The sequence below is a fragment of the Lutzomyia longipalpis genome, chromosome 1 (assembly GCF_024334085.1).
Source record: "Lutzomyia longipalpis isolate SR_M1_2022 chromosome 1, ASM2433408v1".
In the NCBI taxonomy this organism is placed as follows: Eukaryota; Metazoa; Arthropoda; class Insecta; order Diptera; family Psychodidae; genus Lutzomyia; species Lutzomyia longipalpis.
Genome location: NC_074707.1, coordinates 16,108,185 through 16,121,519, shown reverse-complemented (window position 1 = coordinate 16,121,519; position 13,335 = coordinate 16,108,185). Strand labels below are relative to the sequence as shown.

The 13,335-nt window shown below is 36.0% G+C and overlaps 1 protein-coding gene across 6 annotated transcripts in view; it reads left to right on the top strand.

Annotated features, from left to right (window-relative positions):
• The window catches only part of LOC129792975 (uncharacterized), a 62,594-nt gene that overhangs the window by 48,362 nt on the left and 897 nt on the right, over window positions 1-13,335 (top strand). For 2 of the 6 annotated variants that reach the window (XM_055832481.1, XM_055832489.1), the window contains 6 exons: window positions 6,040-6,210; window positions 6,322-6,504; window positions 6,589-8,442; window positions 8,510-8,780; window positions 8,888-10,399; window positions 10,466-12,120. In XM_055832481.1, coding sequence (XP_055688456.1) covers window positions 6,040-6,210; window positions 6,322-6,504; window positions 6,589-8,442; window positions 8,510-8,780; window positions 8,888-10,399; window positions 10,466-11,415 — 4,941 coding nt within the window. In that variant the 3' untranslated portion in view covers window positions 11,416-12,120. Of the gene's footprint in view, window positions 1-6,039; window positions 6,211-6,321; window positions 6,505-6,588; window positions 8,443-8,509; window positions 8,781-8,887; window positions 10,400-10,465; window positions 12,148-12,222; window positions 12,532-12,638; window positions 12,874-13,335 lie in introns of those variants that run through there. The other 4 variants (XR_008750869.1, XR_008750867.1, XR_008750868.1 and 1 more) reach the window with 4 other exon arrangements.

Sequence of the window (13,335 nt, the reverse complement as noted above, 5' to 3'; positions counted from 1 at the left end):
GAAGAATAAGGCTTACAAGTTCGAAAATTAATAATAGTTAACGAAAAGCTCAATGTACTATATCCCAAAAAAAACTCCTCCTCACGATAGAATTTAACTTAAATGACGTTAAAATGAAATATAAATATTTAATAAGGAGACTTTAAAGAAAAGCTTTCTGATTGGCTAACTTGTCTCTATTAGATCGCAAACTTATGGAGCATCAGTGCTAAAAGAAAAGTTAAACAGAGTAAATATATTTTTATACAATAATATTTATTTTAAAATTTTTACGAAAACACTTTTTAGGTCTCCTTCTAACAATAAGCTCATTCTCTAAATTAATTCTACATACTACTTAGATCGACTTTTAAGTATCTACTGTTCAAAATATTTTTTAACCTATCACAAATTTAATGAGCTTATTGTAAAGCTTTAACTAGGAAGGGCGATCAAAGGAAAAGTTTCTGATTTTCTGATTCTGAAATTTCAAAAATATTATTTCAGAATTAATTTTCCTATAGATTTCGAAAGAAAAACTTTACGAATATTCCAAAAAAAATTCCTCAACTGGACACACCGGGTTACAAAAAAACAAATTAATATTAAAGAGAATATTACCAACATTTTCAAGCCGCTTTAAACGGTAGCATTATTTCCAAGCTCAATTTTGCCTTTTTTCGCAACGCAATTTTATCGCAAGCTTGTGCGAAAAACGAAAAATTCTGCACAACTATGTATACACAACATTCAGCAAAACCAGAGGACATTCAATTAACATTTTAATGTAAGATTTCATGTTTTGTCACCAGCCAATTCACTTAAATTACTGGTTGTTTTAATTCATTTTATTCAAGCAATATGCTCAAAGTATATATTGCATAAAAATGACCAAACACGAGTTAAAAGTTGGACAAGAAAAAAAAAGATATTTTCTTTGTAATTCAAAAGTTTTAGGTGAAGGTTTTAAAAAGAGCATTAGGCGTATTAGGAGTGAATTTTCTCTTGAGTGTCCATTAATAATTTTAATGATTTGTCTGGGGTTACAAAAAAGGCGAAATATCATTTTGAAGAAAATGACATAAAAAGAATTTGTAGGCGTTGATGCGGTAGTTGTAAAATGAATGAAGACCGCCTTTAAAATGATTTGTAGATTTGAGGGTCACTTTTTGGGAAATCTTAATAACGTGCGTGAGAATTAAAGTGAGAAATGGCACATATCGCAGCTTTAGCTATGTATGTAAGTAGTTAAAATTAGAGTGCTTCCATGTTATACATATTTGATTAATTTTGAGAATATGTTTCGGGCGGAATCTTCTTATCTGGGTTTTGTGGGCAAGAAGAATCTAATATTTGAGTGTGGCGCCAAGATGTGTTTCATTGTCCTCATTGAGAGAAGATTATATGTTTCTTTCATGCGGGACATTGATATGCATCGCGAAAATATTCACTCCGGCAGACATCTCTCACCAAGTTGGTGGGTATTGGGCTGCAGTGTGCAAGGAATTTTCCCATGACTTCTCATATGACTAGTTCTTTTGGTTCATTGAACAATGGTCAACCTATATATTTGGCGTCTTGTGACTCTTTGGGGCGCGAGTTAGACAATTGCGGTTGCGAGGAAAATACATAAATATATATATGAGCCCGGGTGCGGGAGGGAGAGACGCAAAGATAGAATGAATGGGATAGTGTTATTATCTCTTTGGCAGTACCAAAATGTCCTACATATCCAATTTACGGTTTTATATACCGCGAGAGAGAGAAGATACTCTTGTCGTGGCATCAACGATAGTCATGAGTATTTTATATGATAGTTTCTTTGTTACCTCAAAAGACTTTCTTCGTCACACAATATTACTTTAGTTGGAAGGTTAATTGACGGTGTGACTCTCATTGGAACTAATTTTCCTCTTCACAAATAGCTCCCCAAGAAATCATTAAAAATTACCCCGAAAAATCATTACAAAGAATTTAGGAAAGATGCCCAAATAAATATTCATGTAAAACTCCCGAATTCAAAAAAAAAGTCCCACAGGGGGTGTCTCAATGACTCCTCAATGAACAAACATTTTGAAAATTTTACTAGCTCATTTTATTGCTGTTAACGACTGCAGCGTTAATTCTCATTACACAACCTATCCCACCGCGTGCAACAATGTGAACACCAAGGCTCGTGATTTATGTGATTATTTCTTACACTGTTTCCATATTATACAGTTTGTTCAAATAGAGCGGAAAATTATAAAGATTAATTCTTGAAAATTAACTTCTTATAGGTGAAAATGCATTTATTTAAAAATTAAGTGTGGAAATTTTACGCACAAGATTTTCGATAAGCTCAAATAAGCCACAATTATTAATTACCTACAGATTAAAATTATGTTTATTTATGATTTTTTAAGTATTTTGAACTTTTTAAGCATAGCTTTATGAGCTTTTTTTATGGAACTTGTTTACGAAGAAAATTCTTCATATTTTATAAGAGTTTACTTTGAATTTTTATTCCGCAGAAAGGAATTATTATAATAGACTACCTTTTCTTTCAAGATTTATTTTTTTAATCTTCCACAAGATTTAATTTTTCTGGCATGTATCTAAAAGACTAGAGAACTTATAAAAAACGTCTTCATAAAAATAATTAAATTCTCTTTTGAGCTTTTAGAATATATTTAGGTTACGAGCTTAATTTTGATTTTTTTCTTGAAAGTTCTACATAATGAAAGGGAAAATGAAAAGTCTACTGTACCTTCTTTAATGTTTGTTTTTGGCCTTACTTATTTTATCTTAATAAGACCACAAAACTTTTCAATAATTTTTAAAAGTTTTTCTTAGCTTTTTTATCAGTTTAAAAATTAGAACATTTTAAAGAAATAAATTTTCCAATAACTGTATTTTTCTTTTATCGATTTGAAATCAAAAGGAAAAAAATCCAAATAAAATTTAATATCTAATCGTGTTTTCTAAATATTCTTTCTAAGTATGTAGTGCAGAAAACATTGAGTTTTCCTTTCGTTCAAAATAATCCCGGATCGAATATTCCTTCTGCCAAATAAATTATTTTACTCTCAATTTTTTCCTTAAAATTTGAGAATCATTTGACCATGAAGAGCTACTTAAAATTAAAAGAAAAAGAATAAAAAAAAAACATTTCAAACAGACTGTAATACTTCTAATTCTTGTATGTGGAAGAGCTTGTAGCTTGTATAGGTTTTCCAAGTCCAAGAAAGCTCGCACCATGGCTCCACCGCATGTGTATTGGATTGTTTTGTAAACTTTGTGAGTGAGCAATAAAGAAAGAAAGAAATGGCAAACGGTCTGAGGCGTACATGCTTTTGAGTCAGTGCGGGAGTCGCGAACACCACATTAGTCTCCGAGTGACTTTGGAACGTGATACATGCGAAAATCGCGAACTAATGTGAGCTGCGGTGGTTTTTTTTCGTTGTTTTTGGAGGGAAAACATCCAAAAGCGTTGGACAATTTTTGTGCCAAAAGGAGATATACAAAAGAATTCATTGAGAGTTGGGTGTTTTGAATAATTAAGTAGTGATAAAAATAACATTCTTCACCAGTCACACTGTTGCGAACGAGAAGCTTTTTTTGCGGGTGCTAATAGAGATATAAAAAAAATTGTAGGTAGTTGGGGTGTAGTGAAAGAGTTTGTACCGGAAGTGCGTCTTACAATGTAAGGAAGCGAAAAAGTGCAAATTGCCAGTGTTGCATCGCTTACTGCAGTCATGTGGAAAAATTCCAATGAAAATCCAGAGGATGTAAGCAAGAAAGTCCAAATGAAAGTCATATAAAAATTGAATTTTTTAATGTTTCTCCTATCCTACCTACCTATGTATATAGTAAATTTTCATTCCCGTAAAATACGTAATATTCTCAATCTCATCATTGAGAGACAGTGAAGAAATTGGCGCGAAGAAAAGTAATATAAAAAAAATTGAAAGGAATGACTTTAATGAGACTCTATGCTAATAACTAATACAATGTTATAATGAATTTTTGCCAAAGTTCCGTTTGGTGAATGAACGAACACCATCCGCATGTGCTTTGAATTTCTTCTTCGCACCTTCTCTAAATTAATCACAACCCGAACCTCATTAAAAACACCGAAAGGAGCGTAATAACAGTGTGCGGGAATTAAATTCACCGAATTAATCATATAATTATCCTCATTATAGAAATTTTAGTGCAATTCTGCTGCATTAATTGATGCGACTTTTACAGTTACGGTGAAAGAAAATCCCATTGAGTAGTTGGCCTATTCTTTTTTTTATCATGCGCGCACCAGCATAAGACAATTCACCCAACGAGGAGTCCCTCTATATACGTGTGCCATTATGTTTATGAAACCAGGTAGAACAGTTGTGGAGGAGAATCTCTTTTCCCTACGTATGTTGCATTTGATGGAAGGGAGAAGAGATTCTGTGCCGTGATTTATCCAAACAATAAAATTTAATGGCAATAGAAACTCGCGGAGGGCGGGTGGTTTTTTAGACGACAAAGACTTACTTTTCCAGGTGCTCTCTATTGCCTCCCAGGCGTGCTCTTAAATGGACAAAAGTGTGCAAGGCTCTCTGAATGAATGTTTTATAATACATATATTTTATACATAAATAGAAAGAGAGAGAGAGGCAAAACAAGACCTTTTCTTCCCGTATACTTTTGCGTATTACTTTTAATTCAATATAAGAAAAGATTTTTCTTTCAATCTATTCTATTTTTATTTAAACGATTGCATTATGTATCTTGGTGCTACAATGACGTAGCCAAGGAGGGTGTTTCGGTGTCTAAAAAACTTAAAAGTTCAAACATTTTTGTTAAAGGTTAAACGAAATAATTTTCTGACTAAAAGATCGATGAGGGATTTTAAAAGGAGGATTTACAGACATAAAAAAATTGTCAAACGTTAGAAAAGAAATCTATTTTTGCGTCCTTTTAATTCATTTTTAACAGCTCATTTGAATTTATTTCTAGCTCTGGGATGCTCCTAAAATTTTATCATTGAGCTCAACCTTAGGAAAAATACCCAAAGAAGAGATTTAGAGAAAAATTTTCTGCTTTAGATCTGACCAAGATGCGTTTTTTTGGATCTTTTCTTACATTTGGATCTTTTCTTTTAATATCAACTGAAAATGCTTTTTTTTTAAATCTTTTCTTAACTCTTGTGTAACCAATCCCACCCCATTTTCCCCTCTACTCAATCCCCTTCTGCCCTAATGGTCAATGTAAATGAAAATTAATGAGAACTGAAATGAATTTTATCATTATTGCCTCAATTAAAATTATAATTCCAAAACACCACCAAAACATTAATAAAAAGAAATATATTTTTATTCAAAATTAAACGGTGCTAAGAATGCATTATAATGATTTATATTAATTATATCAAAGAAACTATTTAATAAAAAAGATATCTATTAAATTACCTAATTGAAGAAAAATAAATTAAAAAGCATTAAAAGAGTTGAAGAAAGTCTCGAAAAAAAAAACAACAATGTTCCAAAAGTTAAGATCCACCCAACGCATCAGACCATACCGTTGTTGGGGGATTGAGAGATCAAAATGAATGGAAAACACGCACGGAAAATTTATGAATATAAACATAAAATTGCGATGTATCCTCTCATTGTAATTAATTCGTGATCTTGCTGTCAAATATATGTAACGGAGAGAAAGAATTTTCACTCTCGCGCAGGCACGATCCACCGTGCCGAGAAAAATGATTTCTATAAAATTTCTCTGATTTGTTAATTTATGTGGATTTATGTTTGATGTTGGTAATAATATTAGATATTATATATTTTTTTTAATTTACTCTCCATACGACACCAGGGGCAAATTGTTGGTCATTTTTCTGTATGATGGTGTTTTATGCTAAATAAACCTCCATGTAGAGAGTGAAAGGTGTTTGCAATACATTGTACATTTCAAATGAGATTCATTGTTGCGGAGCTTTCTGTTGGCCCCCCGAAGCATTTTAGCTTTACGATGTACATAGGTGGTGCTTGTAAGCTCACATGACTGACCATAAGTTTGCTTTATATCTTCCAGTGGTCACTCAGAAGCAATTCAACTCCAGACACGCGGGATGTGTGGACGGATACGGAGAAAGAGCACGACGATCTCATGATGTCTGAGCGATCGGATTCAGGAGTCACCTCGCCGCACAGCCACCATCAGCTAGACGATCGAACCAGTTTACCATCGCCATGTGATTTATCTGTAAGCCTTCCGGTCCTCATTGAATAATTTTGCAACCGCACATAATCCCTAATTTATATTCAAACTCACGAGAGACAATGATGGATTTTCCTTTTTCTTTTTGAATTTTAGATGATCGACAGCATTCCCAATGATGATGTCAGAAAGCGGATTATTGCAATGACAAAGAGACCCTGCTACGATGATGATGACAAACTCTGCCTCCTCCAAATACTCTCTCTCCTCAATAATCTCGAGGCTCTGTCGCAGGATCAGGAAATCACCGGAGAATTCCTCAGCCTGGACGCCAATCAAGTAAGTTTTGTGAAAATAAAAATTGTTTCCCGAAAAAAAAATCTTTTTGGAAAAATTCTCGAATGATTGGTGATCTCTTTGCAGTCCCGGCGAAGTGGATCAACGGAAAATTACAGTGTTTTAACCGAGGAGACTCCGAATCGGTTGAAGAATCAAGCAAGGATCGTTGCAACAGTTCAACCCTACAGCAGTGGTTTGGACTCCGAGGAACCCATCAAGCCTCGCTTTACCTCCCCACCAAATACTCCCGAGACCTGCGGCAAGCGTGGTAAGAATCTCTCCACAAGTACCCTCCAGGAGAGTGGGGTCTTCGACACAGATCCCAGTGACGCTGTCACCCAAAGTACCCAAACCAGCCCTGAAGATTTTCCCGTCTACGAGGCGCGTAGTGGTGATCTCACGGCTGAGATTCAGAAGCTAAATAAATTCAGGGAACGCATCGAGGAGTGCGTAACAGCCAAGAAGTCCAGTGTTGTAAATCTCCTCTCGCCGGAGCAGAAGCGTCTGCAGTACTACAAGGAACGTCTTGAGCTCCTTGAGAATAAGATTCTCGTGTACGAGAGTAGTGGGGATCTGCAGGTGCGTCGGCTAGCTGAGCGTCTTCAGCGGGAGATTCACCTTGAGGCGCTCGTGAAGCAACTCAGTGGGAAGCTTGAGGAACTCGAGAAGGAGAATCGCATCATCGACGAGGAGCGGTGTGAATTTGAGGAGGCAGAAAACGATACGCGGCTGCGGCTACAGAGGCTGGAGGTGGAATTTGAAATTCTCAATCAGCGCAATATTGAGCTAGAAATGTCCCGGGAGGCATTGCAGTTGAAGCTGAAGGACACCCAGAGGCATGTTGTGGCGATGGAGGATCAAATTGAGGAGTATCATGCAAAGTTCGAGGAGGTTGAGAGTGCCAAAAATAATCTCAGTTCAGTCATGGAGCAAATACAAAAGGCAATGCCCGTGCTATTTCTCTATCATGAATATCAGCTGAAGCAGGGCATAGCTGATGCTGTTCCCATCCCAAAGATTGGAAATTCCGATGGCATTTCATGCAGTAGTGCATCCAGTGGGGAATCCACAAATGGAGGAAGTAGTTCAACGGAGAAGGAGCTGAGGCTCAAAGTTTGCGAGCTGACGAATCGTGTGAAGGAACTCGAGAAGGGTATTGATGAGCTGAAGCTGGCCTACAATGAGACTCTCGAGAATGCTGACAATCTCTGGGCACAAATGGAGAAAGACTACAAAGATCGTCTTCAGCAGATGCAGGTGAATGAGCAGAATATGAAGGTGAAAATTGGGCAACTTGAGGAGCGTATTGTGAAGGATTCTCAGTATGCCCAGGAGAGGATGGGTCAGATGGAGGACAGTGAGTTTGCGCTCAAGAATCAAATTTGCAAACTAAACCGAGAGAATAAGGAGCTTCTGAAGAAGTACACAGCTCTCGTGGAGGAGTACAATGTCCTCAAGGAGGATTGTCAGAATCTCAAGAACTATCTTGAGGGCCCAGCAGCTGTGGTGCTGGACAAGGAGAGGAGCAAAGTGAAGACACTCGAGGAAGATCTCAATCATTCGCAGCAAATTCTCAAATCATTGGAAGCAATGCACAAGAATGATGCTACAACCCTAAGGAGTCAAGTGACAAAGGCCAAGAAGGAGCTGGAGCATGTAAAGGTGACTAATCACGAGCTACACGAGGAGGTGGCAACGCTGGAGACGAGATTGAGGGAAATGCGAAGGATTAAATCCGCCGATGATGAGACAATCAAGAGTTTATCGCAGGAATTGCGAGCAAAACAGATTCAATTGAATAATCTGCAGCAGATGATTAAACATGGTAGCCCACCCACACTGGCTCAGGAATTGGGTAACAAGAGGATATGCCTGGGTGATCCGAAACCCCTCAAGAAGGCCACTTTTGAGCTACAGAATTCCATTAAGAGTTTCGAGGTGAGTCTGGCGTCCTTGACCTATTTGAGCTTTTATTGGAAAATTAATTAAATTAAATCACTTTCAGGGCTGCAAGAATTGCTCGAGTGCCAATCCTCAAGTTGCTGATGTGTGCAAAGGTGTTAAGCGTTTAGCTAATTCCCTACTGGAAGATGCTGAGCCTGGGAAAGCTCCATCAAAGACTGATGAGGTGAGTAAATTTGGGGGTCCGGAATCACTGGGAATGCTCGGGAAAGCTCCTTTAGTCCTCCAAGCTCATGTTTCCTCGAGAAATTGCTTTTCTTCCACTGAAATTCTCTACTACAAAAGCCCCATGAAGAATTCTCAATCAATTGAAGGTAAATTTGCTTGATTTTTTCATCTTCTTCTCAATTTCCTTTCTGGCCAATTAATTGGGTAAATGAGCAGAAAATAATCTCAATGAATTCCTCTTGCGTTTTATTAGATACAAATAACTCAAGAACTTCAGCCATTGAGGGTATTCTCGGGGGAATATTGGGTGAAGATGAAAGTCTTTCCCACAGAAGTTCACCACAATTTTCCCAGCTTTCTCCGAAACTTTTCACCGATGGCACTAATGACATGGGCGGGGAGGAAATGGGGGTCATGGGTGAAGGTGAAAAGCAACAGGTGCTGCAGACAAAAGATAAAAGTGGAGAATCATGCAAAAGTCTTCCAAATCTCATGAGTTCACGAAGTTCAAATGCTTCGCTCATTTCGGGTATTTTGAGTAATTTACTCAACATTCGGAGGAAGCACACGTTCAAATCCAGCAGTGATGTATCATATTTTGGCGTGCTATTTCCGACAAAGACTTCATTGGTGTGCCAAACAGCTTCAACAATCGGAAGTGGGGTACCACATCTGCGTGATGGTGTGAACATTCCAACAAAAGTCGGAAGTGTACCGATAAAAGATTTACGGCATGTTGAACAGTGCCCATCAAGGCAGAAAATTTTACAATCATTCCATGATAATGAAGAAAGTGTGAGCAAAGAACCAGAAAATATTAATCGTGTGATTAATGATACTGCAGAGAAAGATTTGTGTACTTTCGTTTCGAGAGAGATCTCCCCGGGAAATTCCTACAGCAAATTGAGCGGACACAGTGTACAACATGTGGAGGAAGTTTGTAAATCAAATACTGTGGGTAGGAAAGATGAGCAAAAAATTAACAAAGATTCTCAAATGAATGGAATTTTGAAGGAAACTGCGGTAAAAAATGTGATTGATCCTGAAAATATTTCTGGGGAAGCTTTACAGGAAGTTCTTGTGGCAAAAGAAGTCTTTGAAATTGATGGAGAAAGGAAAGCTTCTTCTGAGAAAATTAAGGATTCTAACAAAAGGACTAAAACTCTGGAGAATGCTTCTGAAACTCAAAAGGATTCTACAGAAGAAATTGCAAATAATCCTACACCGGAAGTGAAGAACAAAGAGATCTTTGAAACAATTAACACTGAACAAAAGGAGCCAAATAAGGTCCTTAAAGAAAGCCAAGAAGTAGATCCTTTCTCCGGATATTCCTTGGAGAATTTTAATCAAAAATCTAATGAACAAGGAGATGAAAAAATGTCTACAATTGCATCGGAAAGGACATCCTGTTCAAATGACAATCAATCATCATTTCCTTATTCACCTTCGTCAAGAAGTGAGGCAATGTACACAGCACGAGAGGAATTATCCACCCCCGCTGCTTCACAGAAAAACCCTCCAGATGAGAAAATTCATGAAAATTTGTCTGCAAAATCAGAAACTCCAAAAAGCTCCAAAAGCACCCCGGGCAGTGTTTCAGAAAGCTCCAAGGAGTGGTTCTTTGGGGACAAGGCAAAATTCCATTATAGCTTATTTGAGGGGAAGAAAAAGGTCACTGTTACAGCTGAAAATGAAGATAATATCAAGAAAATGACTGAAGAAATTATTTCTTCCGTTATTGAGTGTCTCAGTAAATGTCCTTCAGGTATTAAAATGATTTATTTCGAACCAATAATTTAACATAAATTCTATTAAACATTCTTGATTGCAGGAAATAATTCAGATGAGGTCAGTAATAAATTAAAAGAAATCTACTTGCAAAATGATCAGGAAGGACTCGGAATGCCTTCTGATGATGATCAATTGATCACACTTTCGGAAATTCTAAATATAAAGAGAGAACTTTTTGAGATGCAAGAAAAACTCCCCCAAACTGATTCAATATTTGAGGTGGTTAGAACTTTAGCATGCCTTATTAGGGATGAGAGATGCAAGCACTTTTGTGGGATGAAAATTAGGCAATTGACGAAAATTGTGAGAATTTTGGTTGATGGTTGGCGAAAGGGGCTAAATGCCGAGAAGGGGGATGCGGGATTAATGGCAAAAGAGGAATTTTCCGAAGGATCTACAAGTGCAAGAGGACATTCAAGCACAATGGGCAAGACGACAATTGTTCATAAATCCTCCGGGGAAAGTCATCATGCTCTAACATCAACAGATATGGATGTTCTCTGGGAAACATTCAGTGAAATATCCCAAATTAAGGATAAATCTTCAGGTGAAGGACATCCTTCGAAATACATCGTTGATCTTGAAAATAATCTCAGTGTTCTCACGGATTTTATCGATCAACTCGAGGCAAAGGATCAGAAGATCAAAGGAAAGAAATCTCTCTCATCGATTGATAATCTCAGGAAGAGCCTTAAGGAGAGCAAGAAATTGTCCGGAAGTTTTCGATCGGGTAGATCTAAAAGAAGGGCAGATCATCTCCATGGATTCTCTCCTAAAATGTCATTGAGAAGCTCCAACGATGAGAGGCCTGTTGAGGAAATGCTTGAATCGGCAAGGAGTTATATTCATTCATTCTATGACGCCTTGGATGATCACAGTAGAAGAAATTTTCAGGACACCTACAGGAATATTTCGTCAGCACTGGAAGCTTTGCGATCAATGACCAATAGAACGTCAAGTGATTCAAGTCCAGGACATTTCCGCTTTTGAGAATCTGATTTCGAAATTTTAGTTATTCTTAATCCTGATGATGCTATTCAATATATTTCTTATCCTTTTATTGGGGATTTAAATAAATCAGATTAAATAAAATAAACTTAATAATAATAAATAAATCATAATTTGTAATTTTAATTCTTTTATTATTCTATGCTGTTCTTTCAAAGACAAGGAATAAACTCTATTGTTCTAAGGCTTAGAAAAATTTTAATTCTAATCATTTTTTAAATATATAAATGTTGAAAAAAATTAAATGATTTCTTTATTAATGGCTTGAATTATAGGAGAAAAATATGGACGAAGAGAGAACTTTGAGAATCCTAACAATCCTTCGTTTAGAATTTTAGAAATTAAAAATTCAAATTAATTCTCTCAGTAATCGATAAAAAATTGTTTGCCAGCGTTTAAAAAATTCTTTTAATCTTTTAAAAGTTAAAAAAATATTCTTAAAAATCCAATGTTTGACATGAAATGCCCAAATAACTGTGGACAGGATGATTGTCCATTTGTTTGTGATTTAAAATCTCGTAAGACACCCCCGCGGACGCTCAAATTCTATAATCAAATTCAAATTCAAGAAAATTCTAAATTACATATTGTTTTCTCTTTATAGCAGTTTTACGGTCGATTCGTGACATCCGTGTAGACAATGAGGGAACCTTCCATAACATCCAAGGAGAAAATCAAGAATCAAAATGTAGCGGAGGGAAAGAGAAGGAAATTGTGAGTTAAATTTAAAATCAATTAAATCGCACCAAAAAAAAAGAATTTTGATATAAAAATGCGAAATAATTGCAGAAAGACAAGCTAAAGAATCTTCACGAGGCAGCTCATTCTCTCAGGATGGCAATGGATGAGTTTGCGGACAATATAATGCGAACGAATATCAAAATGAAGATTCAACTTGTCAACAATGGAGATCCAAGTCTGTCGCCAGACACCCAAAGTGGCATCCAAATGAACTTCCATCCGGCAATTGAGTCCATTTTCCTTGTTCTCCAGAAACTCCTTTCGCCCGAATCCTGCCACGAGGCACTCAATTCCTTCCGCGCTCTTCGTTCTTCTCCCCACTGGCGACATTTCGAGGCTTCCCTCCCAAATATCTGGGTAAGTTTGTCACCCTTATTGCATAATGCCAAAAAGGTGCCGAGGTAAATGGAAATCATGCATCATCCATAATAAAACATTTTTTTCTGGCAATTTTTGCATAACAGCGTGGCGAAGGATATGACATACCACTATAAAATTTAACAAAAAATAAGTAAATAAATTGGCGCGAGAATAGCGATGAAAACATTAACAAACTAACACAATCACCTGCTTCATTTAATAACATCTCGTACAGAAAAAAACGAGAAAATTCGCCAGTTGCATGCTTTGGCAAAAAAAAGGCGCTTTTGCTTGCTTGGAGAATTCTGCTCAACATCAATGATGCGTGGATTTTTTGAGGTATATATGTGCAACAAATTAAAAGCTTTTCTTTTACTAACAAACATTATTATTACCTAAGCTTTTATCATTATTTTTAATGCTTAATTTATTTAATAACAGTATGGTGCAAAAAGATATGATTTTTGGTAGAGTGAAACATTTCCCTTTCCCTTGAAAGAAAATATTATTCTTATGAAAAATTATCTATGGAAAAAATTTAATTAAATAATTAAATTATCTAATAAATTTTTCTCTTAACATTTATTTATTATATAATATTTGGAAATTTTTTTTATTTATTATTTTATTAATATATTTTGAAAATTTTGAGTTTTTCTAAATTGAAAAAATATTTTTCAGTAAAATTAGCTGAGAAAACTGACAAAGACCCACTTAAAAAATATTTAAAAAAAATAATGAAACTATTATGTTTTTTGCATATTTTAAATGCACGACAATGATTTTGCATCATGCTGTTGT